General features: G+C 45.2%; 1 protein-coding gene across 1 annotated transcript in view; it reads left to right on the forward strand.

Moving 5' to 3' along the window:
• Window positions 1–4,502: 4,502 nt before the first annotated feature.
• LOC121287746 (NACHT, LRR and PYD domains-containing protein 3-like) overlaps window positions 4,503–27,631 on the forward strand; it is a 48,408-nt gene continuing 25,279 nt past the window's right edge. Inside the window, exons 1-3 of the mRNA XM_041205640.1 lie at window positions 4,503–4,572; window positions 22,879–22,965; window positions 26,087–26,119. Of these exons, the coding sequence (XP_041061574.1) occupies window positions 22,962–22,965; window positions 26,087–26,119 (37 nt within the window). The 5' untranslated portion in view covers window positions 4,503–4,572; window positions 22,879–22,961. The remainder of the gene's footprint in view (window positions 4,573–22,878; window positions 22,966–26,086; window positions 26,120–27,631) is intronic.

Here is a 27,631-nt window from a genome sequence, read left to right on the forward strand (position 1 = left end):
AAACAACAGCCTGACATAGTCATCCTCATGGAATCATGTCCCAGATAATGTCCCAGACTTCACTGTCACAATCCCTGGGTATGTCCTGTTTCACCGGCAGGGCAGGTCCAGCGGAGGTGGCAGCACAGTGTGCATACAGTCAGGAGGGAGTTGCCCTGGGAGCCCGCAACATCGACTCCGGACCCCATGGAGTCTCATGGTATCATGTCAAACATGGGCAAGGAAGCCCCCTGCTAAATACCATGTACCACCCTCTCTCAGCTGATGAATCATCGCTCCTCCATGTTGAACACCACTTGGAGGAAACACTGAGGGTGGCAAGGGCCAGAACGTACTCAGGATGGGGGACTTCAGTGTCCATCACCAAGATTGACTCAGTAGCACCACTACTGACTGAGCTGGCTGAGTCCTAAATAACATAGCTGCTAAACTGGGTCTGTGGCAGGTGCTGAGGGAACCAATAAGAGGGAAGATCATACTTGACTTCATCCTCACCAACCTACATGCCACAAATGCATCTGTCCATGACAGTATTGGTAGGAGTGACCACCGCACAGTCGCTGTAGAGATGACGTCCTGCCTTCACATTGTTGATAGCCCCCATCATGTTGTGTGACATTACCACCATGCTAAATGGGATAGATTTTGAACAGATCTAGCAACTCACGGCTGGGCATCCATGAGGCACTTTGGGCCACCAGCAGCAGCAGAATTGTACTCGAACACAATCTGTAACTGTCAGAGATTAATCACACCGAGGCATCATTTTGTACGTAGAAACCCCATTTATTACATGTGCACAAGGGAGAGCAATACAACAAAAGCTATTGTACGGTCTCAAAACAGAATACGCAAACACTAGCTTAAAAGCATTTTACAACCATTCAGTAAATTTTGCACATCTCAATCCACTTATTTGCATACATTAATTGACCAATCCATGTTTTAGTTACACAACAGCCTTGGGGACCCTGCTGTCCCCAGTTTCTTCTGATCAACCACAAGCAGAGGTCCACTTTCATTTTTTGCGGTGCCTACGCACATGGTTATCACAACTCTGATTACATTCGGCCCAAGAGAGAGACACAGGAAATGTCTCAGGGCTCATCTTACTATAGTGGTCAGACAAGATGCTATTGTTCTTCAAGGTTGCAGTATTTTTCTCTTAGTTCTAAACATTTAATTCAATTTCTCCATTAATCCTTTTAGTACTAAGTGGGTTCCCTATTTGTCTAGGCCACCACATAACCTAATGGCCCAGCATATCCCCACTCTACCATTACCATCAAGCTAGGGGGATCAACTGTGGTTCAATGAAGAGTGCAGAAGGCTATGCCAGGATCAGCACCAGGCATAACTAAAAGTGAGGTTTCAACCTGGTGAAGCTATAACACAGGACTACTTGTGTGCCAAACAGCATAAGCAGCAAGTGATAGACAAGGCTAAGCGATCCCACAACCAACAGATCAGATCTAACTTCTGCGTCCTGCCACATCCAATCATGAATGGTAGTGGACAATTGAACAACTCACTGGAGGAGGATGCTCCACAAATATCCCCATCCTCAATGATGGAGGAACCCAGCACACCAATGTAAAAGATAAGGCTGAAGCATTTGCAATAATCTTCAGCTGGAAGTGCCGAGTGGATGATCCATCTTGACCTCTCCAAAATTCCCTAGCATCACAGATGCCAGTCTTCAGATAATCTGATTCACTCCACGTGATATCAAGAAATGGCTGAATGCACTGGATACTGCAAAGACTACGGGCCCTGACAATATTCCGGCAATAGTACTGAAGACTTGTACTCCAGAACTTGTCGCGCTCCGAGCCAAGCTGTTCCAGTACAGATACAACACTGGCGTCTACCTGGCTATGTGGAAAATTGCCCAGGTATGTCCTGTACACAAAAAGCAGGGCAAATACAAGCCAGCCAATTGCCATCCCATCAGTCTATTCTTGATCATCAGTAAAATAATGGAAGGGGTCATCAACTGTGCTATCAAGCAGCACTTGCTTAGCAATAACCTGCTCACTGATGCCCAGTTTGGGTTCTGCCAGGGCAACTCAGCTCCTGACCTCATTATAGCCTTGATTCAAACATGGACAAAAGAGCTGAACTCCCAAGGTGAGGTGAGAGTGACTGCCCTTGACATCAAGACAGCATTTGACTGAGTGTGGCATCAAGGAGCCCTAGCAAAACTGGAGTCAATGGGAATCAGGGGGAAAACTCTCCACTGGTTGGAGTCATACCTAGCACAAAGGAAGATGGCTGTGGTTGTTGGAGGTCAGTCATCTCAGCTCCAGAGTATCACTGCAGGAGTTCCTCAGGGTAGTGACCTTGGCCCAACCATCTTCAGTGGCTTCATCAATGACCTTCCTTCCATTATAAGGCCAGAAGAGGGGATGTCCTCTGATCATTTCATGTTCAGCACCATTTGTGATTCCTCAGATACTGAAGCAGTCTGTGTCCAAATGCAGCAAGACCTGGGCAATATCCACACTTGGGCTGACAAGTGGCAAGTAAATTCACGCCAGACAAGTGTCAGGCAATTACCATTTCCAATAAGAGAGAATCCAACCATCATCCCTTGATGCTCAATGGCATTAGCATCACTGAATCCCACACTATCAACATCCTGGGGGGTTGCCATTGACCAGAAACTGAACTGGACTAGCCATATAAATACTGTGGCTACAAGAACAGGTCAGAAACTAGGAATCATGCGATGAGTAAATCACCCCCTGACTCTCTAAAGCCTGCTCACCATCTACAAGACACAAGTCAGGAGTGTGATGGAATACTTCCCACTTGCCTGGATGAATGCAGCTCCCACAACACTGAAGAAGCTTGACACCGTCCAGGACAAAGCAGCCCACTTGACTGGCACTACATCCATAAACGTTCACTCCCTCCAGTACCAACACACAGTAGTAGCAGTGTGCACCATCTACAAGATGTATTGCAGGAATTCACCAAGGCTCCTTAGAGTGCACCTTCCAAACCCATGACCACTACCATCTAGAAATCCGCAGCAACAGATGGATGGGAACACCACCACCTGGAAATTCCCCTCCAAGTCACTCACCAGCCTGACTTGGAAATATATCGCTGTTCTTTCACTGTTGCTGGGTCAAATTCCTGGAACCCCTTTCCTAACAGCACTGTGGGTGTACCTACACCACATGGACTGCAGTGGTTCAAGAAAGCAGCTCACCACCACTTTCTCAAGGGCAACTAGGGATGGGCAAGAAATGCTGGTCCAGCCAGCGAAGCCCACATCCTGTGAATGAATAAAAGAAAACACAGGTTGCTGATTCTGGTGTAGGGGTGTCAGCACAAGTATGATCTAGCATAAGAGATTTTCGAAAAATTAAAATTATTTTACACCTATGGAAAATCTACTCCAACATCTTCAGGAAAGGAAGGATGAAAAATCAGAAAATGGGTCAGGAAACCATTTTGGAATATAGGAAGATGCACATCCGTCAATATAGGAAGCACTAACTTAGGTTCAGTATTGTCAGCTAGTACAATAGATATGTGAAGAGGGTATTCCCTCCTATCCAGCAACTACCACATAGGCCAGTTGAAGAGGAGAAATTACAATCCCCGATCACACAGTGACCACAGAGACTCAAGCTTCCTTTCACCGGTTTTATTCAAGCATATGCAAGAAATTCTTAAGAATGACTCAGCTCCCAGACTGATTACATTTCACTACTTTTGTACTTTTTCTTATCACAATACATTTGGTACATTTGAATACATCCAATCGGTAACTGACACACAGGTACCACATTAAAACTATCCTATTGAGTACATAAACATGTGATTTTGCTAACCAATTATTCTAAAGGGTATATACACAATTATATTATCCAATCAAAATTAAAACACGTACGCAAAGACCTCAATTCTCATAACTCAAGGCGGTTTGTGTTTCATCAAAGCCCCCTCTTTGTCTTCGTACCTCCCATATCTAAACTAAACCATTTGCCCCTTCCCTATGTGAGAGGGGAGTACACCTAATCTAACTATGTCCTTTCTTGTGTCTCTAGTCTGCCTCTCAAGGCTGTGCAATGTTCATCTGGTAATTGTCAACTCTTAATATGCTTAGCAGCCATAGCTGCCTGGAGATTTTCAGTGTTCTTCAGTAAATTCTTACAGTTCTCTTTTAGCTTTTTTAATTTTCCCCTAACAATATGCAAGACAAAAGAGACCAATGGTTAGTAGGGAAGGGAATAAGAGCACACACTGACTCATTTTTTCCGTTTTGATTGTTGAGTAAAATCTGTGCTATGAGAGCTCTGAATATATTGAATGTTACCGTCATGATAAAAATACATTATTTGAGGTGTGGGTGCACTCAGTAGAAAGCATTCACTTGAGTGAAATGATTAATAGAGAAAGCAGGAAGTCATCTGTCTATTTCAGGAACCATGAGAACGTCACTCAGACAATGACAGAGCTCCATCTTTTTATTTATGATCCTCGTGCCCGCTAAAGAAAATAAATTTCTTCCCCCCCAACTGCATCTGTCCGAAGTGCTCACAATCATTAAGCAATGTAAGTACAATACCTCCATTATCAATCTGTATAACTCAATTTATGCTACATAGTTTTTAAAATTGTGTCTATTTTTACCTTTCTGTGTTTTAACAGAGGTGATTTTCTCTGAAGCTTGCAATCTCACTCGTTTTTACTATGTCTACACAATTTACTTTATCAATTATTCCCTCTGGAAAGGCATTCCACATTCTGATAACTATATAAAGAAATTTCTCCTAACCTTTCCCCTTGATTTTCTTTGGGATCATTTATTATTGCTGAGTTAGAGTTCTTTCCCTGTTCATTCTCCCATAGACCTTCATTATTCTAAAAATCTTTTGAATTACTTTTTTCACTCTCTGCTCCAGTGAAAATAGTCCCAGAATAAGAATATAAGAAATGGGAGCAGGAATGAATTATACAGTCCTGCGAGCCTGATCCACCATTCAATACAATCTTCTGCTTCAACTCCACTTTTCTGCCTGTTCCAACATCTCTCGATTTGCTGAGACCAAAAATCTGTATATCTCAGCCTTAAATGTATTCAATGATGCAGCATCCACAACCCTCTGGGATTGAGAATTCCAAAGATTCACAACCCTTTGTGTGAAGAAGTTTTTCATCATCTCAATCCTAAATGATTGACCCCTTATCCTGAGCCCACATGTTCTAGGTTCCTCAGATGGGGGTAACAATATTTTGGTGTCCACTCCTTCAAAATATTATATATTTCAATGAGATAATCTCTCATTCTTCTAAACGCCAGAAATTATAGATCCAAATTACTCAGTCTCTCATCATGGAAAAACATTCTCAAACTAATCTAGTGAACCTTTGCTATTCCACCTCCAATGAGAATATATCCTTCTGTAAATATGGAGCCACAAACAGCACATGGTATTCCAAATGTGGTCTCAACAAAGCCCTGTACAATTGTAGCAAGACTTAATTATACTCCAATCACCCCTACAACAAAGGCCAACATGCAATTTGTCTTCCTAATTGCTTGTTGTACCTGCATGCTAACTTTCTGGATTCCTTGTGCAGGTACTCCCCAACCTCTCTGAACATCAACATTTAGAAGTTTCACTCCTTTTTAAAAAAATATTCTGCTTTTCTGTTCTTACTAACAATCAAATTTCCCCACATTATACTTCTTCTGCCACCTTGTTGCTGAATCACTTCATCTGCCTATATCTTTGTGACTCCCTCAGAGATTACATTCATATCTAGCTTTGTATTGCCAGAAAACTTAGATAAATTGCTCTTGGTCTCTTTGTCTAAGCCATTAATATAGATTGTAAATAGCGGAGGCCTCAGCACTCCTCTGTATGACCTCCCCGAGTTATGGCCTGCCAATTTGAAAATGCCACATTTATCTTTACTCTCTGCTTCCTGCTCGTTAACCAATCCTCTATCCATGGTATTATATTACCCCCAGCTCCACGAACTCTTATCTTGCATATTAAACTCTTGTGTGGCAACTTGTTAAATGCCTTTTGAAAATCCAAGCATACCACTCATTTTCTTTCAACTACTGTACTAGCTGCATCCTTAAAAACTCAAATTTATCAAAAACATTCTCTCTTTCATATCTCAAGTCATAAAGTCATAGAAATCTACAGCACAGAAAAAGGCCCTTTGGCCCATCGAGTCCACGCCGGACAAACAAGTACCTAACTATTCTAATCCCATTTTCCAGCACTCGGCCCATAGCCTTGTCTGCCATGGCATTGCAAGTGCACATCCAAATACTTCTTAATTGTTATGACAGTATATGCCTCTACCACCTTTTCAGGCAGTGAGTTCCAGATTCCCACCACCCTCTGGGTGAAAAAACTCTTCCTCACATCCCCTCTAAACCTCCTGCCCCTTACCTTAAATCTATGCCCTCTGGTTACTGATCCCTCCACCAAGGGGAAAAGTTCCTTCCTGTCTACCCTATCTATGCCCTTCATAACTTTATACACCTCGATCTTGTCCCCCCCTCCATATCCTCTGCTCCAGGGAAAATAACCCCAGTCTATCCAATCTCTCCTCACAATTAAAACTCTCCAGCCCAGGCAACATCCTGGTAAACCTCCTCTGCACTCTCTGTAGTGCAATCACATCCTTCCAAAATTGTGGATTCTAGAACTGCACGCAATACTCTAGCTGTGGCCTAACCAGCGTCTCATTTGTTCCAGCATAACCTCCCTGCTCTTATATTCTATGCCTCGGCTAATAAAGGCAAGTATCCCATATGCCTTCTTAACCAGCTTATCTACCTGTCCTGCGACCTTAAGGGACCGGTGGACATGCACACCAAGGTCCCTCTGATCCTTGATACTTGCCAGGGTCCTATCATTCATTGTGTATTCTTGTGCCTTGTTTGTCCTGCCCAAGTGCATCATCTCACACTTATCTGGATTAAATTCCATTTGCCACTGATCAGCCCATCTGACCAGCCCGTCTATATCCTCCTGTAATTTAAGGCTATCCTCCTCACTATTTCCCACCCCACCAATTTTCGTGTCACTGATCAGCCCTCCTACATTCAATTCTAAATTGTTTATATATACCACAAACAGCAAGGAACCCAACACCGATCCCTGTGGAACCCCACTTGACACAGGCATCCAGTCACAAAAACACCCCTCGACCATCACCCTCTGCTTCCTGCCACTCAGCCAATTCTGGATCCAATTTTCCAAATTGCCTTGGATCCCATGGGCTCTTACCTTCGTTATCAGTCTCCCATGTGGGACCTTATCAAAAGCCTTGCTGAAGTCCAAGTAGGCTACGTCAAATGCATTGCCCTCATCTACACACCTGGTCACCTCTTCGAAAAATTCAATCAAATTGGTCAGACATGACCTCCCCTTAACAAAACCACACTGACTGTCCTTGATTAATCCCTACCTCTCCAAGTGTAGATTAATTCTGTCCCTCAGAATTGCTTCCAATAGTTTTCCCACCACTGAAGTTAGACTGACTGGCCTGTAGTTCCCTGGTTTATCTCTTCCTCCCTTCTTGAATAACGGTCACACATTGGATGTCCTCCAGTCCTCTGGCACCTTTCCTTTGGCCAGGGAGGCATTGAAAATTATTGCCAGCGCCCCTGCTAACTCCTCCCTTGCCCAGCCTGGGATACATTTCTCCTGGGCCTGGAGATTTATCTACTTTTAAGCCTGCCAGGCCACTTAGAACCTCCTCCCTTTTAATGCTAATTTCTTCAATTATATCATAGTCCTTCTGCTTGACTTGCATACCCATGTTGTCCCTCTCACTTATGAACACCGACACAAAGTATTCCTTAGAACCCGAACTACGTCTTCTGGCACCACACACAAATTACCACTATGGCCCTTAATGGGCCCTACTCTTTCCCTAGTTATCCTCTTACTCTTAATGTACTTGTAAAATAACTTTGGATTTTCCTTTATTTTACCTGCCAATGTTTTTCCATGCCCCCTTTTTGCTCTCCTAATTTCCTTTTTAAGATCCCCCCCCCACTCCCCCCACACATTCTATACTCCTCTAGTAGCTTCCGCTGTTTTGAGCCCTCAGGATCTGCCATAAGCCTCCCTTTTTCTCTTTATCCAATCCTGTATGTCCCTCGACATCCAGGGTTCCCTGGATTTGTTGGTCCCACCCTTTGTCTTTACTGGAATATGTTGGCCCTGTTCTCTCCCTATTTGCTTCAAGTGTCTCCTCATGACCAGAGTTTCACATCCTCAAATATCATCCCATGTAAGCTCTCTGATTAAAAGAAATGCTGGAAATAGTCAGCACGTCAGGCAGCATGTGTGGAGAAAAACAGAGTTAACATTTCAGGTTGAGATGACCTTTCATCAAAACTGAATAAGGACAGAAATGTAACAGTTTTTAAAATCAGTGTAAGTGGGTGGAGGAGTTGGGGGTGTGGGTGCAGGAAGAACCAAAGAGAAGCCCTGTGATAGTGTGGAAGACAGTGGAAATGCAACAGTTTAAGAGAGTGGTAATGAGTATAATAAAGGAACAAAGGTTGTGTCCAAATGAGGTGTGAATGGCTGCAGGGCAACCATCTGAATGCAACACAAATGGGTAAAGAAAGAAAAAAGGCAAGACCAACACAACAAAACAAAATAATGGGAAAAAAATCACATGGAAGAAGATGGAAACAAAGGGCAGAATCGTTCCAGATTTGCACTAAGTCCGGTCGGGGGCGAGGAAAAGGACATTTCACCCATCGGCCACATTGGCAGCTTTTCATGTCATATCATCCCAATCCCGCCTCATTAATAATGATTTCCCGGGAAAAACGCCATTTCGGTTGCGGATGGGCTCTCATTCGCCCGCCACGCCATCACCTCGCTGCTTCATCAAACCAGGCACCATATTTAACGCCCAGCTGACCAGACATCTCTCAGTGCTTCCAGCCCAGGACTGCTGCACAGAAGACATGGCTCCGAAATGCAAGAAGTCTGCAACCCCTTGATTTAATGATGCATCCTTCAAGCACCTTTTGGACACAGTGGAGACCCGCCTTGATGTTCACTACCTTCACAGTGACTGGAGAAGGGGCAGCAACATCAATATGGGAGGCGGTGGCAGCGATGGTCAGCGCCAATGCCCTGCAAAAGAGGGCAGCCACCCAGTACCGCAACAGGATGAATTATCCCCTCCATTCTGCCAGGGTAACTCACTCTTCTCATCACTCTCAACTCACACACTCACCAACCCATCATGCATCCACAGGGCCCTCACTCACTGCCAGTTCAAGGGACGTCACCATTCACTCTCTCACACACACCATCATTGTCCTCATCCCGTCCATGGGACTACTCACCACTCACACATGCCAGGCATACTTATCATCTGGTCTGGCAGGCGTCCTGCTGACACTCTCTCTATTTCTATTTATGCAGGACAAGCTGGAACATAACAAAAGAGAGAGCTTGTGGATTGGCGGACTTTGAAAACAGAGCCATCCAGCCGGCCAGCGACGATCTGGACCAGTCCTGTGCTGACAGTGAGGTTGGTGGTACTCTACCAAGTGAGGATCCAGTAGTGCAACATCCATCAGACAACCATACCGTGACTGATGTGTCCCATTCCGCAGTCCCCCGCCATGCACTAATTATCTCTCCTTGCTTCCGCAGGCACATTTGGGAAACAGCCGACAGAGTCCATGACCCAGGATCTCCAATCAAGCCCCTGAGAAACCTGTGAAGAGGAATATGAACGGACCTTCATTGATGATGCATCATAGCACTCACCCACACCCTCCACCAGTGCAGAGACACACACCTCGGCGTGATCTAGCTTTGGAGTAGCCTCGGGATCACAATTTGGTGAGCGCATCACACTGTCTGATCCACTGCAGACAGCGGCAGGCACTTCCCAGGTTTCCAGACCGCTGAAGGCTGAAGACTGCTGGAGGCCAGAAATTTGCTGAGTCTGAGTCAGATGACGAGCCTCTGAACTTGATCGTGTCTCAGTTGCTGGAGGTGCAAAGGCAAACTCGGGAACATCAGAAAGGGATGTCTGCTGCACTCCTCAGATTGCAAGGCATGATGGAGGAGTCTGTCCACTTCAGTCAGAAGTGAAAGCGCCAGCATACTAATGCACCGAAGTCAAATCTGGTAGGATGGCAGCTGCCATGGAGACCTTGGTCCAAGACATCGGTCCTGCACTGCTGTGTGGGCTGAACTCCATCATTGATGGCATAGTTGGCCTCCAACAGAGTGTACGCAAGAGGGGTGCGGGGCAGTTTGATCTCACTCCAGCTACCCCTTCTCCTCAAGGAGTCAGCCTGGGGCCCTCGGGCACCTATAGGGAGGAGGATCAGCAGGTACACACCCTGGGGCCATCCACACGGGTGTGTTGAGCCCATCAGAATCCCTTCTTCCTGTGACCCCGGCATCTTGAGCACCACAGGCAGAGGAGGGTACCACATAACAGGACCCTGAAAGCAGGCCGGGGCTCTCCAGACCATCTCTCCAGAGGATGCCTGTCAAGGTCAGCAGGCTGCTTCCACCTCCACTGTCAATGTCAAGGGAGCACCAAGATGCAGTGTCAGGGTTAGGAAGGTTAAGAAGACGTAGTTGCACAGCCTGGGCATGAGTATTATTCATTTGCGAATAATGTTCAATATTGTAAATAAACTGCCAAGAATGTCCCCCTGCCTATGGCTCCTTGTTCTGATGAGCAGTGTTCATGTCTATGAAACCTTGGTACCTGCACAAGACAAAGGCAGGTATCTCAGTCGAGGGCCCCTTTCCTGTGTTCTGTGCAGCCTTCAGACCACAGTGATGGTCCAGCTTCACACTCACTGGGCACATTACTGATGCCTGCACCTTGGTGGTGCTGGTCATTGCTGCCAGAATGTTGTGGGCAGGCATCACAGAGTTCTATCATTCTCTCAGAATGCTCCCAGCACCTTTAAGGTGGGGCTGGCCCACACTTTGTCAGCATCTGTGACTGGTGGGGGTGTGCTCCTGAAGGGCTCAGGTGCTGAAGGCTGACAAAGGATCAGGTGCATGTAAAGTTTCATGGCTGCATCTCCATGATATGACCCTGATCACAGAGCACAAGGGAGCAGCCTTCGGTCAGACATTCATGGTGGCTACGGCCAGAATTTTTGGATTGGCGAGCGGGGGCAGGGCCGCTCGCTGACACGTAAAATGATGTGCGGTGACATCGGGTGGGTGTCCCAACATCACCACGCATCATTTAGATTTTCAGTTCAGCGGGCGCACACCCAAGTCGACTGTGTTCCCACCGAACTGTCAAAGGCCTATTAAGGCCATTTAAATGTCAATTAAACTAATAAACTGAGCTGCCTGTCCAACCTTAAGGTTGGGGGGCAGGCGAAGAGCCCAGGCGGCCTTTGCATTTTTCACGGAACCTCATCCACGGGTGGGATGAGGTTTCATGAAGTGTTTGTAAATTGAATAAAAATTTTTATAAAAATTCATTGACATGTCCCAGCTCATGTGACACTGTCACATGTGGGGACATGTCTTAAAATTTTTCTTTTCTTTATTTAAATTTTTAAAACTTAAACTAATCTCCCTAATTTTACATGATGTGCACCCAGATGTGCCGAGCGCTCCCTGTGTTGGCGGGGTTCCCTGAGTTGGGGCCTGCACTCTTTCGTGCACGTGTGCAGTAGAGTGCAGAAATCCCCCTGAGGCACAGAGGTGCAGGCCCCAACTCAGGGAACCCCGCCCGCACAGGGAGCGCTTAGTGCCTCCGGGCACACATCATGTAAAATGGCGGTACAGACCCAATCGGGGGTGCTGATCGGGTCTATTCCTGCCTCCACACATGCCCCCCAACATGGGGAAAATTCTCCACTATGTTTTTTTTTGGTCATGGGATGTGGACATCACTGGTTAGGCCAACCTTTATTAACCATTCCTAATTACCCTCATTTGGAGGGCAGTTAAGAGTCAACAACATTGCTGTGGGTCGGGTGTCACATGTAGGCCAGACCAGGTAAGGACAGCAGATTTCCTTCCCTAAAGGACATTAATGAACCAGATGGGCTTTTACAACAATGGCTTCAGGATCATCATCAGACTTTTAATTGTGGATTTTTAATTCAGTCAAATTTCACTATCTGCCATGGTGGGATTTGAACCCATGCCCCTAGAGCATTACACTGGATCTCTGGAATACTAGTCCCGTGACAATACCTCTATGCCACTGTCTCCCCATAAGATCTTCAATGCAAGTCATCATCATCCTCCTGGAATCAAACAACTATTAGGGGCTCCACTGACAGGAGCCTTGTCACAGAGGTTATGTGCACTGTATTAAGCCAGATTGGAGTCAAATATTCACAGATGCGACATGAGGAGCTTATGGTGTCTCTTCACTGCATGTCGTCATCATCCTCCACAAATCTAGCCGTTATGAGGCCTCCCAAGCGTGCCAACCTCATCTGGCCTGTGAGATGGCTTCATTGCCGTCATCATCTCCTTCGAGGACCTCCTTACACATATCTCCGTCGACATCCTCCTCAGCCAGCTCCTTTCCCCATTGCAGCACAAGATTGTAAACGGCACAGCAGGCAACAACGATGCGTGACACCTTCTGTTATCTATATTACAGGGCTCCACCAGTCTGGTCCAGGCACCAGAACCTCATTTTCAGCATCCCTATGGTTTGCTCCACCAAGTTGCCAGTTACTGCTTGAGCCTTGTTATACCTTCGCTCTGCTGCAGCCTGAGGCCGCCACACGCGTGTCATCAGCCACGTCCTCTGTGGGTAACCCTTGTCCCCAAGGAGCCAACCCTGCAGCTTCTTTGGACCCTGGAAGACATCAAGGATCTATGACCTACTAAGGATGTAGGAGTCATGGACACTCCTTGGAAATCGTCGCAGACCTGCAGGATGCGTTTCTGATGGTCGCACACCAGCTGAACATTCAGAGAATGGAAGCCCTTGTAGTTGATGTAGTTGACCGCTTGTTGTGATGGAGATCTGAGTGCCATGTGAATGCAGTCGATGGCACCTTGCACTGTGGGAAACATGGGGCAAATCCAATCGCTCGTGCATCCTGGCTCTCCTGGTCCCAGACAAAATGCACAGAGTTGTGTGCCTTCGTGAAGGTGACATCCGTGGCCTCATGGATGCATTTGTGGGTAGAAGCTTGTGAGATCCCACAGAGGCCACCTGTGAAGCCCTGAAAGAAGCTGCTGGAGTGGAAATAAAGCACCGTGGTCACTTTCACAGCCATGCACAGTGGATGCTCTCCGTGTCCCCATGGTGCCAAATCCTACAGTAGCTAAAGATGTGACAGAACAGTTCCCTAGACATGCTCAGTCTTTGGTGACACTGCTTCTCGGACATCTGCAGGAATGAAAGGTGGTGTCTATAGACTCTTGGTCTAGCTAGGCGCTGACCAACGATGGCTCACTGTGGCTACTCAGCAATGTGCACAGGAGTTCCAGCCGCCCCTTCTTCCTAAGGGTGCTGCTCCTTCCTCAGGCGCCTCCGTCACCCTCTTCTTCTTCAGCTCTGCTGTCTGTAAGCCAGGGGGCATACAGCTAGGTCACCAGACTCCATGCTCCTGGTATACTCCTCCTGCAGGATAAAAGAGAGATGTGTGAGTTAGCTTGGTGTTCTAAGAATCTTTCTTGGTTAAGTCTGAAGGCCCCTTAATGCATTCCAGAGAGCGCTGGTCACCACTTGGATGGCCAGAGATTAAGGCACTGCATGGCTGCCCAAGACCCCACCCACCTCCGCCCCACTCCACCTGACCAATTGGCAGTAGCTTTGCCCTTTGGACTGCATGCTGTGCTCTCAGCTCAGGTGCAGGCATTCTCTGAACCCACACTGCAAGGCTGCACTGTTAGCTTGGACCATGGGGGAGACTGGTCCAAACCGGGATGCTGACATTGCAAGAAGCTGTGAGCACCTCCACCCGTGACTGCTCCGTGGCCAGCTTTAGCGAGGAGATTGTACAACGTGCACAGTCGTCCAACTGTTCTCCAGTCCACTAAAACACTCATTAGTTTGCAGTCTGTGCCTGAGGGATGAAATGCACTGGATCACTTGGTGGCACTTCCATGCCTCTGTGTTGATTGAGTGGGCAGATAAACTAGAGGCCCGACTCCGAGCATGTCAATGTGGCTGCTTCTGAACTGTCTCAGCTGTGGAGGAATGGCCACTTCATACAAAGTTTCCCTACTGAAAGACTGCTTCCCTCCCCCCACACCCCGCGCATGCTTGTGCACTACCATCAACCGCAGTCCAACCCTTGGTCTCTCCCCACAAGTCACCTCAATTACAGTGTAGCCCTTGCCTCGGCACTGCACTGTCAGCCAGCCAAGAAAAAGCGACTTGCCTCTGCCCTTGCCTGAACACATGGCACCTCAACCTCGAAGTCTAACAGGTGACCATAGAAAAGTTACGGCACAGAAAGAGGCCATTCAACCCATCATGCCTGTGCCGGCCAGACCCTCGCGAGCACTGTGCAACATTACTGTGCACTCACCTCCGAGTTCCCCTCGAAGTGCAGCCACCAAGTGCACATCTTATATATACTATTGTGAAACATTTCAGCAGGCAATCATGCTGACGTGCTCAGATGAACCAGAGTGCGGGAGACGTTTCCGGCCAGCTCGGCTTATAACGATATGCAGATGTATTACAATGAGGTTATCAAGGTTCAAAGCTGGGAAACGCAGCCTGCCATTGACAGGCAGAGTGGACGATTGCAAACTGGTTTTATGACGTTGTGAAACTGATTTTTGACCTTCTTGCCATATTGCCTACTTACGCCACCAAACACATCTGATGCCAGTGGACACATAAAATTCCACCAATAGGTTATGATCTAAAGTTATTGAAGTCGATATTGAGTCCAGAAGGCTGTAGAGTGCATTGAGCCTCACTGCAACACTGTAGCAGGCCAAGGACAGAAAGATCAGTGTGGAAACAAGGTGAAGAACTAAAATGGCAAGCAACCAGAAGCTCAGGGTCATGCTTGTGGACTGAAAGGAGGTGTTTCACAAATCAGTCACCTGTTCTGCATTTGGTTTCCCCATTGTAGATGAGACCACATCATGAACAGTGAGTACAGTAGACGAACTTAAAAGAAGTACAAATAAATAGATAAAGAGGAACCAGTAGACTTAATATATTTGGATTTCCAAAAGGTGTTCGATAAGGTACTGCACGTAAGACTTCTTAATAAGATAAGAGCCCAAGGTGCTGGGAGTAATATATTAGCATGGATAGAGGATTGGCTAACTAATAGGAGACAGAGAGTTGGGATAAGGGGGGCATTTTCAGGATGGAAACCCGTAACTAGTGGAGTGCCACAGGGATCAGTGCTAGGGCCTCAGTTATTTACAATATATATTAATGACTTGGATGCGGGAAGTGAATGTAATATTGCCAATTTTCTGGATGACACAAAAATCGGTGGGGAGGCAAGTGGTCAGAATAACACAAAGGGTCTACAGAGGGATATAGACAAGTTAAGTGAGTGGGCAAGAAATTGGCAGATGGAATATAATGTGGGAAAATGTGAGGTTATGCACATTGGCGGGAAGAATAGAGGAGCTGAATATTATTTAAATGGAGACAGATGGCAAAAAGCTGCAGCACAGAGGGATTTGGGGGTCCTCGTGCATGAATCACAAAAAGCTAGCATAGAGATTCAGTAGTTAATAGGGAAGGCAAATGGAACATTGGCCTTTATTTCAAAGGGAATGGAGTATAAAAATAGGGAAGTCTTGCTAAAACTATGCAAGGAACTAGTTAGACCACATGTAGAATACTGTGAACAGTTGGGTCCCCTTATCTAAGGAAAGATATACTGGCATTAGAGGCAGCCCAGAGAAGGTTCACTAGGTTAATCCGGGCATCAATGGATTTTCTTATAAGGAGAGGCTGAGTAGTTTGGGCCTATACTCATTGGAGTTTAGAAGAATGAGAATTGAAACATATAAAATTCTTAGGGGGCTTGACAGGGTAGATGTTGAGGGGTTGTTTCCCCTTGTGGGAGAGTCTCGGACCAGAGGGCATAATCTCAGAGTAAGGCGTCACCCATTTAAGACAGAGATGAGGAGAAATGTCTTCTCTTAGAAGGCTGTAGAGGCTGGATCGTTAAGTATATTCACGGCTGAGATAGACAGATTTTTAATCAGTAAGGGACTCACGAGTTATGGGGAAAAGGCAGGAAAGTGGAATTTATGATTATCAGATCAACCATAATCTCAATGAATGGTGGAGCAGACTTGATAGGCTGAATGGCCTACTTCTGCTCCTATGTCTTATGGTCTAAATCACTGTTTCACTTGGGAGGAGTGTTTGGGCTTTAGACAGTGTGAAGGCAGGAAGTGAAAGAAGAGGTGTTGTATTTCCTGCACTTACATGAAAAGGTGCCAGGGGCAACGGAATGGGAATTAGGGGTGGCTGAGGAGTGGATTAAGGTGTTGCGGAGGGAACAAACAAGATGTGTTTGGTGGTGGCTTCATGCTGGAGCTGGCAGAGGATAGTCCATTGAATACGGGGGCTGGTAGGTTGGAAGGTGAGGACTAGGGGAACTCTATCATGGTTCTGGTAGGGAGGGGAAGAGGTGAGCGAAGTGTGTAAAATGGATTGGACATGTTGGAGGGTCCTGTCAACTATACTGGGCGGGAATTCTCAGTTGAGGAAAAAGGAACGCACAAGTACTGGTGTGGAAGGTTGAATCGTCAAAACAAATGCGACTGAGATGGAGGATACGATGGCGACCTAATATGAACTAGGATGTGACAAAATGTAGTCAAGGTAGCTGTGTGAGTCCGTGGCTTTGTAGTGAATATTAGTCTGATGAAGGGTGATTTTGATCTGAAGCATTAACTCTTCTTCTCCACAGTTGCTGTCTGACCTGCTGAATATCTCCAGCATATTTTGTTCTTATTTCAGATTTGCAGCATCCACAGTATTTTGCTTCTGTAAATTCTCTATGTCTTTAATGTTTTTTCTATAATAGAGCAGCAAAAACAGTGCCTAATTGTAACCTCACTCACTAGGATAGGGGTTGGGGAGAATGTTGTGATATTCATGAAAAAATTAGAAGCCACGAGCGATTCCATCAGTTTCCTATTCTCACTAGTGGACAAATGCTTTGCCCTCATGGGGCAATTCACCTATTCCTAAATTTTCATCATTTGCTGTAAGTTGTTTTTTATTTCCTGTGAAATTTTTCTTCACGTTTTAAGAGTTTAAAAAAATCAATTTGGATTGAAAATCACACGGGTCAGAAGGGTGAAAATTAGACAGACAGTAAGCATAACTGAAAAATCACACACTTTTCATTGAATTTCTGACTGAAGTGCATCTGAAGCTGTGTTTTTTAAATTCATTCACGGGTTGTGGACATTGCGGGCTGGGCCAGCATTTATTGCCCATCTCTAATAGCCCTTGAGAAGGTGGAAGTGAATTGACTTCTTGGATTACTGCAGTCCATGTGGCACCAGTACACCCACAGTACTGTTAGGGTGGGAGCTCCAGGATTTTGATCCAGCAACAGTGAAGGAACAGTGATATATTTCCAAGTCAAGATGGTGTGTGGCTTGGAGGGGAACCTGCAGGTAGTGTTGTTCCCATCTATCTGCTGCCCTTATCCTCCTAGGTGGTAGAGCTCGTGGGTTTGGAAGGTGCTGTCAAAGGAGCTTTGGTGAATTCCTGCAGTGGACCTTGTAGATGGTACACACTGCTGCTACTGCGCATCGGTGGTGAAGGGAGTGGATGTTGAAGATGGTGGATGGATTGCCAATCAAGCGGGCTGCTTTTTCCTGGATAATGTCGAACTTCTTGAGTGTTGTTGGAGCTGCACTCATCCAGGCAAGTGGGGAGCATTCCATCACACTCCTGACATGCGCTTGTAGATGGTGGACAGGCTTCGAGGAGTCAGGTGGTGAGTTAATCTCTGCAGAATTCCCAGCCTCTGATCTTCACTTGTAGCCGCAGTAATTATATGGCTGATCCACTTCAGTTTCTGGTCAATGGTAACCCCAACGATCTTGATAGTGGGGATTCAGTGATGGCAATGCTATTGAATTTCAAGGGGAGATGGTTAGATTCTCTCTTAGACCATAAGACAAAGGAGCAGAAATTAGGCCATTCGGCCCATCAAGTCTGCTCCGCCATTCCATCATGGCTGATATGTTTCTCAATCCCATTCTCCCGCCTTCTCCCTATAACCTTTGATCCCCTTACCATTCAAGAACCTATCTATTTCGGTCTTAAATACACTCAATGACCTGGCCTCCACAGCCTTCTGTGGCAATGAATTCCATGGTTCACCACTCTCTGGCTAAAGAAGTTTCTCCTCATCTCTGTTCTAAAAGGTCTTCCCTTTACTCTGAGGCTGTGCCCTCAGGTCCTAGTCTCTCCTACTAGTGGAAGCATCTTCCCCATGTCCACTCAATCCACTCTTGTTGAAGATGGTCATTACCTGGCACTTGTCTGGCAGGACTGCTAATTGTCACTTCTCAGCCCAAGCCTGAATGTTGTCATGGTCTTGCTGCATATGGGCATGGACTGGTTCAGTATCTGAGGAATTGCGAATAATGCTGAACGTGGTGCAACCAGGAGGGAACATCCCCATTTCTGACCTTATGTTGAGGGGAGATCATTGATGAAGCAGCTGAAGATGGCTGGGCCTGAGGAACTCCTTCATGATGTACCCGTGACTGAGATGATTGAACTCCAACAGCCACAACCATCTTCCTTTGAGCTAAGTATGACTCCAACCAGTGGAGAGCTTTCCCCCTATCCCATCCAGAAGATGGAAAGGAAAAAGTATATCTACATCAACCTGGCTACTGTATGACATTATTATTTTATTTTAAAATTAACAAGCCTGACAAGCCATGACTCTTACCAGCAGAATTCCTAGCTTTCAGAAAACCAGCATGGAACTTGTTATCTTTAAAGAGGTGCTAATGTCCTAGCGATGGCAGAAAATCAAATTCCATAGAAATGCACCAACACACTTTACATTCCTAAGGCAGAGCTCTGGCCAATGGAGACAGTATGTCTGCAAAAGGCAAAGGGACCCTAACTCACCTACCAAACCTCTCAAGATTCCAGACCTGGAAAAATATGCCCTTTTTCCAACACTCAGGAGAAGGAGTGGGAGGTATGTCACATGACATCCCCCAAGTTGCTAGATCCCGTAATATTGCCATTTGGAACTGAGCGCAGACAGTCCACCATTTTACCATCTAACAGGTAGCAGCAGAAAGATATCTGTCCTGGTACATTGCTTGGCCCTCATCTACACTGTGTACTACTGGAACATCGGAACTCCTGTATCTGTGCCTATAAGACTCATTCATCTCCACATGCCTTCTTCCACAGGGCAATTCATCACTTCTGGGAAGATGGATCACCCTGTAGCAGTTTCAGCCACTAACCTCTGAAGAAATACACCATTGGACTTTTGATTCTGGGCTTGCCCTGTATCCCTTTCTTTCCCTTATCCTTCCTTTATTGTATCAATGCAAAAGGGGTGGACTTGCTATATCCCTTTCTGTATTTGTGTGTGTGTGTGTGTGTGTGTGTGTGTGTGTGTGTGTGTAAAAAAAAACAACTCTCTTATGTTACCTTATCTCGAGTTTGCTGCAAGGTTATTAATACAGGATTCCCCCGAACTGGAGGGTTGAGGAAACTACGCCACCACTTTTAAAGGAGGAAATCAGATATCAAAAACACCTTTCTGTTTACAGACAGGTAGTGAGAGGAGAAATCAGGGCTGTTTAAATTAATCCCCCTACTGTCTATAACACCCCTAATTTCCATTGACTTCAATTTTGCTAGGGCTCCTTGATGCTACACTCGGTCAAATGCTGCCTTGATGCCAATTGCAGTCACTCTCATCTCCCCTCTTAAGTTCATATTTTTGTCCATGCTTGGACTACGGCTGTAATGAGGTCTGAAGCTGAGTGGCCCAGTAGAACCCAAACTGAACATCATTGAGCAGGTTATTGCTGAGTTGCTGTTCTCGATCTTCCTTGACGCAATGCTCCAGCTCACCCTCAGCAAGCTCCCTGCTGGAGTGGAGCTAAACCACAGAACAAGGAACATGTTCAACCTCCGCCATTTGCAAGCCAGGTCCAAGGTTGTCCCATCCTCTGTCTTTGAAGTAGAATATGCAGATGATGCTTGTGTCTGCGCACACTCAGAGGCCAAGATCCAAGCCATCATCAACACCAAGGTGTACAAGCTCATGGGCCTTACACTAAACATCCATTGACGAAGGTCCTTTACCAACCTGCCCCTCCACACCGCACTGCCCCCCCAGTTTCAAAATCCACGATGAGGCCTTGGACAACATGGGCCACTTTCCATACCTTGGGAGCCTCCTGTTTACCTTTCCAGAAGAAGGTGTAACCGCCACCTTGTTTCTTGAGCTGGCCTTCCCATGCCCACCAGGTCTCTCTTAGAGTGGCGATGTCAATGTCGAAACATCTGAACTCCTAGGCAATGACAACTGTACGCCATTCTGGTCTGTTGCTGCTGGAGTTGTCCATGAAGGTCTTTATGTCCCAGGTCCCGAAATTTATTTTAAGGGGGCGGAAGATGTCTGTGTGTGATTTCTTTTAACATGGGGTGGCTGTTGCACACCAGCTACTACACAGGCTTCTCGGAGCAAGGCCTTGGTCCAGTGGCCAGGAGGTCCGAGACGACCGGAGACCAGGCTCTGCTGTGTGGGCCTAGACACACATACTCCTAATGTCTTTTTTTCTCCTTCCCACGGGACCTCTCTTCCAGGAATTCAGAAAGAACAGTGGCGGCCTCGCGATCTCACTGTTGGCCTTAGTTGTGCCATTCCGGCAGTAACCAGCAGGTGGTGATTCCTGTCTCCAGATCCTCATCCGCTCTTCTAGGTGGTGATTGCTGTCTCTGGGCCCTCTTTTCACTCACTCTTCTAGGTGATGCTTACTGCCTCCAGGTCCTCACTCACTCTGCCTCTCCACTTGCTCTGTTTTCACACACCAGACTGCCTCTCCTCTCATGCTGTTTTCAGATTCCTGGCTGCTCCACTCATGCCCCGCTCTCCTCGCTGAAGTCTCGCTCTTTATACCCAGCTGAAACTGGCCTGAGGTTGATGGAAGGAGGAGCTCAGGCCTAGTGTCCAGGGCCAAATCTGCTCATTAATTCCCTCTTCTGGCGTAGTCCCAGTTGAATTTACCTCTAATTCTGTCTTTATCCGAGGCTGAGGGTGTTCACTTGTGGCTTCGAGTCTTCACATGCGGCTCCGGCGGGGATTTACTCAGTTTCCTCCCTTTTTTGACAACCAATAAACTTATGTTTCTCCTGTGATGTTAGGTGTTAGGTGCTGCTGACTAGCTGGCTTGGGGTCCTCCTCTCTCATTCTCCTCTAGATGCTACTGACTGCTTTTTCCGGGGTCCCACTTTTGCACTTTCCTCTAGGTGCTGCTGACTCCCCTGTCCCGGGGACCTCCTCTCGCACTCTCCTCTAGATGCTACTAACTGCCTGTCCCAAGGTCCTCCTCTCACACTCTCCTCTAGCTGCTGCTGACTGCGAGTCCAGGGGTCCTCCTCTCACATTCTCCTCCAGGTGCTGCTGACTGTCTGTCCCAGGGTCCTCCTCTCACACTCTGCTGTAGGTGCTGCTGACTGTCTGTCCCAGGGTCCTCCTCTCACACTCTCCTCTAGGTGCTGCTGAGTGCTTATCCTGGGCTCCTCCTCTCGCACTCTCCTCTAGGTGCTGCTGAGTGCTTATCCTGGGCTCCTCCTCTCACACTCTCCTTTAGGTGCTGCTGACTGCCAGTCCAGGAGACCCCTCTTGCACTTTCCTCTAGGTGCTGCCGCCTGGCTGTCCCAGGATCCTCCCCTCACACTCTGCTCTAAGTGCTGCTGACTGTTGGTCCGGGGGTCCTCCTCTTGCACTCTCCTTTAGGTGCTGCTGACTGCCTGTCCCAGCGTCCTCCTGTCGCATTCTCCTCTAGGTGCTGCTGACTTCCTGTCCCAGCGTCCTCCTGTCACACTCTCCTCTAGGTGCTACTGACTGCCTGTCCCAGGGTCCTTCCTTCGCACTCTCCTGCAGCTGTTGCTTACTGCTTGACCTGGGGTCTTCCTCTCGCATTCTCCTATAGGTACTGCTGACAGCCTGTCCCGGAGTCTTCCTCTCACATTCTCCTCTTGTTGAGCAAGTGCCACTTGATAGCGCTGTCAATGACCCCTTCCATTACTTTGCTGATGATCAAGAGTAGACTGATGGGGTGGTAATTGATGGGGCGGAGTTTGTACACATACTTTAGAATTGCAACTTTAAATTTAGATTGCCTCTCCTCATTTTTATCATGTATCACTTTGCATCTCTCTGTATTACATTTCATCTGCATGTGTCTTCCCATTCCACCAGTTTGTCTATGTCCTCTTGAAGTCCAGCACCATCCTCCTCACAGAACAGAACACTTTCAAGTTTTGTGTCATCTGCAAATTTTGAAACTTTGTGCACCTAAATCTAGGTCATTAATATAGATCAAAAAAGCAATGGTCCTAGTACCAACCCTTGGCAAAGACGATTATATATATCTTTCTCCAGTCCAAAAAACAACCATTGACCACTATGCTATTTCCTGTCAACTTTGTATCAATGCTGCTATGATGTTTTACATGGACCCTGCTATGGTGTTTTATATGGACCTTAACTTTGCTGGCAAGTCTGTTATGTGTCACTTTTTGGAAGTCCATATACATCAATTCATCAACCCTCTCTGTTACCTAACTCAATGATTTTCTTGACCAAATTTCAAAATAATGCTCAAATTAAATTTATACAGGAAAGTTTACTCACATATATACATGCTTGTCTTCCAGAATCTATCAGTGTCAGATCAGCATAACTCTCATGCAGGTGATTGAAGATATTCTGTTAAAAAACAAAGCCTGTCGCCAGGGCAATGGGTAAGTGCATTACACTGAAAGACAAAAAAGATGAGAGACAGTATGGTGGGAGCATAGAGGCTGGGCGAGGGGTCATGGAGCAGTGGCAGTGAGGGCTGGAAGGCCTAACAACTATTAATAGAACTGGCCTGATGTCCCGTTAAATGGAGGTAGACCTTCTAACTACCTGGCCTCAGCATCCGCTTACTTCTGTTGCCATCTCAGGCCTGCTTCAAGAGATGGCAACCCAAACCCCAGCCCACACCCAACTCTCGAAGATCAAAATGCCAGGTGAATGCACTGGCTTTTGTAGCTTGGAATATGCCCAACTCATGCTTCCCAAATTGAAGACAAAATTCAGCCTTTTTTGTGACTCCTGACAACTTGCTTTCCTATCTATCTTTGTAAATCTTTCAAGTACAAACATGATTCCATCTGTTCTTATTCAGATGAAGTTACATTGTTTCATAGTTTGGCATTGTGAGATTTGAACTCCTGATAATCTTTTAAATCTGAACTCTTGATTGTTTCATAGTTTGCCATTGTGAGATTTGAACTCTTGATCTTGGGGTTACAAGCCCAGTACCGTAACTACTTGGCTACTTAGCCCAAGCCCTATCTATCTTTGTATCATTAGCAAATTTGGTTAAAATGCACTCTGTCCCTTCATCCAAGTCATCAATATAAATTAAAAATAGGTGAGACCCCAGCACTGAGCCCTATCCCCATTTGTTACAATTGGCCAACCTGAAAATGATCCATTTATCCAACTCTGTTTACTGTTAGCCAATCCTCTATCCGTGCCAATATATCCACCCCAATGCCACCCCCCGACACCATGAGCTTTTATCATCTTACTCTCTGCCTTTTAGAAATCCAAATACAACCCTGCTTGTTACATTCTCAATGAGCTCTAATGAATTTGTTTTCCAGCATATTTCCAAAGTAATTGGCCTTTAATTTCCTGTTTTCTGTCTCCCTCCTTTCTTGAATAGGGGTGTTACATTTGTGGCTTTCCAATCCACTGGGACCTTTTCAGAATCTAAGGAATTTTGGAAGATTACAACCAATGCATCCACTATTCCTGCAGTTGCTTCTTTTAAGACCCTAGTGTATATGTAGTGGAGGATGGGAATATGAGTGTGATCTTGCTGCTATTGAGTTTTTAATAGTTGGGATATGTTAACATTCTTGCTGCTGATTGGTTGACTGTGCAGAATAGTAATGTCCTCCTTGAGTAGGAGTATCCAGATGTCACTGATGAGATGGCCACTGTCTTGGGAATGGTGTGGTGTTGGTCGATTCCCATAACATCCCTGACATGTCTTGTATACCAGTACATGATGGATGAAATAAGGCTGCAAGGTGTACCCAAGTCACTGGACATAGAAGTCTGACACAAGTCATCTAAGAAACTCCATTCCTTCATACCCACAAAAACAAAAAACCATCCCACAATAAACCAGGAATTTATAGCACACCATACGGACTCATCTATATTGGGAAAACAGCCCAGACTACACACTAGACTCAAGGGGCATCAAGCTTGCTCAAACACAATGAATGGGACAAGTCAACTATCATAAAACATGCACAACTCAATAAGCACCGCATCCAATGGTCCAACTCTAGACTTATCTAAAAAGATCTAAAATGCCTGTTCCCTGGTTAGTTCCCCAATGTATTATTCTGAATATACCATATGAACTATTCCTCAAGGCTACCTTTGTCAATTTTATTTGCCTAAATGAAGATTAAAATTACCAACAATTATTGCAGTACTTTTCTTACAAGTCCCTATTATCGCTTGATTTATATTCTGTCTGACAGTGTAGTTATTGTTAGGGAGTCTATAAACTACACCCATCAGTAGCTATTTCTTATCTCCACCCAAACTGATTCTACATCCTGATCTTCTCAGCCAAGATAATTTCTTCACCGCTGTACTGATCTCATCCTTTATTAACAGAGCTACACCTCCTTTTCCTTTCTTCCTCTCCTTTTGAAATATCAATTGAATATGTTGAATATTCAATTACTAGCCTTGGTAACGATGCAACCATATCTCTCTAACGGCTATCATATCATACCCATTTAGCGTATGCATCTTGTTGCTAACACTGTTTGAATTCTGATAAAGAGCCTTTAATTCTGTCTTCTCACTAACTTTTTCTATTTGCTGGTGAACTCTTATGTTTGTATGTTCTGTCCTTTCCTGTCACGCTCTGGTTATCATTACCCACATTGATAAACTGCCTTGTCTTTTCTCTTTAACTTTCCAAATTTCCCCTCCCCCAGTAGCGAACTTAAAGTTAGTGGGGCCCTGTGCGCAGCTTCACTTTTGGGCCCCCCTCCCACTTCATGACCCAGCGTTGCTGGATAGGCCAACATTTATTGCCCATCCCTAATTGCCCTTGAGAAGGCAATGGTGAGCTGCCTTCTTGAATCGCTGCAGACCCTGTGGTGTAGGTGCACCCACAGTGCTGTTAGGGAGAGAGTTCCAGGATTTTGATCCAGCGACATTCTCTCTTATCTGTTCCCCACCACTTTTCAATTTTTTTTTCTTCATCCTCCTCTTATATTGTAAGTAATAGGAAGTAAATGAAAATAAAGTGAGGTACCGTGATTGTTTTTGTAGTCTAATTTCTTTTCACAGACCCCTTGAAAATTGCTGAGGGTCTCGGCAAACCACTTAATGATCTTTCCAAATGTTGTTCGTACTGTTAGCTAGCTATTGTAAAGTGCTTTGGGTAAGAGCACTTATATATGAAAAAACTAAATAACCTTTCTTCAGTGCACTTGAATGGTGGTCTCAGACCACATTTTGTGAACTTTTGATCTAGATAAAAGTTTGTATTTACATTATGCTAACATGGAAAACGTGTAAAAATAAAAAGTATAGATGACACATAAATGGAAAAATAAAAGTTAACTTCCTCTGAAGAAACTTATTCGATTTGGAATAAAAATATATGTATTCAGATAGCTTTTTTCCTACACTTTTTCTTTACAAAATTGTCAATTATGTCATTGTAAGTAATATTATGTAATGAAGTACTTTCAATTGTCAATATTGCTGAACTTGTCAAATGTTCCTGACTCATTGTATTTTGCAAATAATTTTTAACTTGTTTCAATACAGAAAAAGAACGTTCACCGGAAGCATTTGTGACAGGTATTGTTAAAAATATTTTCAGAATGGTTTCTACGTTTGGAAAGATTTCCTGAAAACCATCACGTAAAAGTCTATGCAAATCAACTGATGATCTCAAATCATAGACCTCACCATTTTTGACAAAACGAATGAAATGTTTCACTTCATCATCAAAAAGATTTGTGCCTATGTCCTCTTGGTAGAATTCACTTAATTTCTTACTGTTGTGGCTTTGAGCATTTTCATCTGTACTTCTGTCCAAAAACACGCAAAATAAATCTTTAGAGATTTACGTCCACTCTGCAATTGCACTATTATTGTGTCACAAGTAACATTAATGTTCTCAACAATGATCTTCTCTTTCCCTTTTAAGTTGATTTCATTCTCTCTAGTATCAACGGAAAATATCTTCCTGCCTTTTTTACACTTCTCATCAGCGCGAGCAGACCACCTGGTGTCACAAATCCTTTTGACTGTCAAATGTTTTTCATTTGCCTGCTCCAAGTGTTATTGTAGCATACTCCACTGATGCATGGAAACTGAAAAAAAGGCATACACGTTTTGAATGAAGTAAAAAAAAATGTAGCTCCTTCACAAGTTTCAGCTGCAGCATTGCAGGTTAAACTTAAGGAATGGCTGGAACATGGTATGATTAAAGCAGAGGGGCTTGCATTGTTCCATCTTGCCCATAGGCCCAAAGAATTTCCTGCCATATTTGTGGCATTAACAAAGCTCTGCCCACAACAGTTTTTGATTTCCAAACCTAAATTTGTAATGATTTCCAAAGCAGCTGTCTCTGGACATACAGAAGTGTGGAATTTTAGTGGGACAAAGCAAAGAAATCGTTTTACAACTTCACCATTGCCAGTCACATATCTTAAAGTTAATGTTAATTGGTCTACATGACTCGCATCTGGTGTTGAATTGACTATTATGGAATAGTACTTGGCATCTTTTACTTAATCAGTGAATTGGTTTCTGAGCTGCCCTGCCATTATAGTGATGAATTCACCGTAGGTTTGGTGTGTTAAAAAGCTGGTCTTCCCTGAGCCATGATACTGATAATTTTTCAAATGCTCATTAAGAAAATCATCAAATTCACCAAGCTATTCAAGTCAGGCTAACAAATTACCTTTTCGATTTGACAATGATCACTCATCATGTCCTCTTAGGGGTAGACCCAAAGTAGAAAGCACTTGAACCATGGCAACAACACGTCTTAGCACATTCCTCCAAAAAGAACACTTCTTTTCAAACTGAGCCGGTGACACAGAATCAATTCTTTCAGATAATTTACACCTTTGAATGAACTTACACATAGCATTAATATGAGCTTTGGAAGTTTCATGATCAGCAACATCTCTTGCACAATTTCTCCAATTAGAGTGCCCGGCAACAAATGTTTGTTTCCCTTCACTATGGTCAGGGAATAACTTGCTAACATAACAGTTGACTGCATCAGTGGTTTCCAAAAAAAAATCAACCAAATTCTCATTTCTGTCATCCCATTTTTCTTCATCCTCAGAAAATGGG

Source organism: Carcharodon carcharias, chromosome 2, assembly GCF_017639515.1.
Source record: "Carcharodon carcharias isolate sCarCar2 chromosome 2, sCarCar2.pri, whole genome shotgun sequence".
Taxonomy (NCBI): Eukaryota; Metazoa; Chordata; class Chondrichthyes; order Lamniformes; family Lamnidae; genus Carcharodon; species Carcharodon carcharias.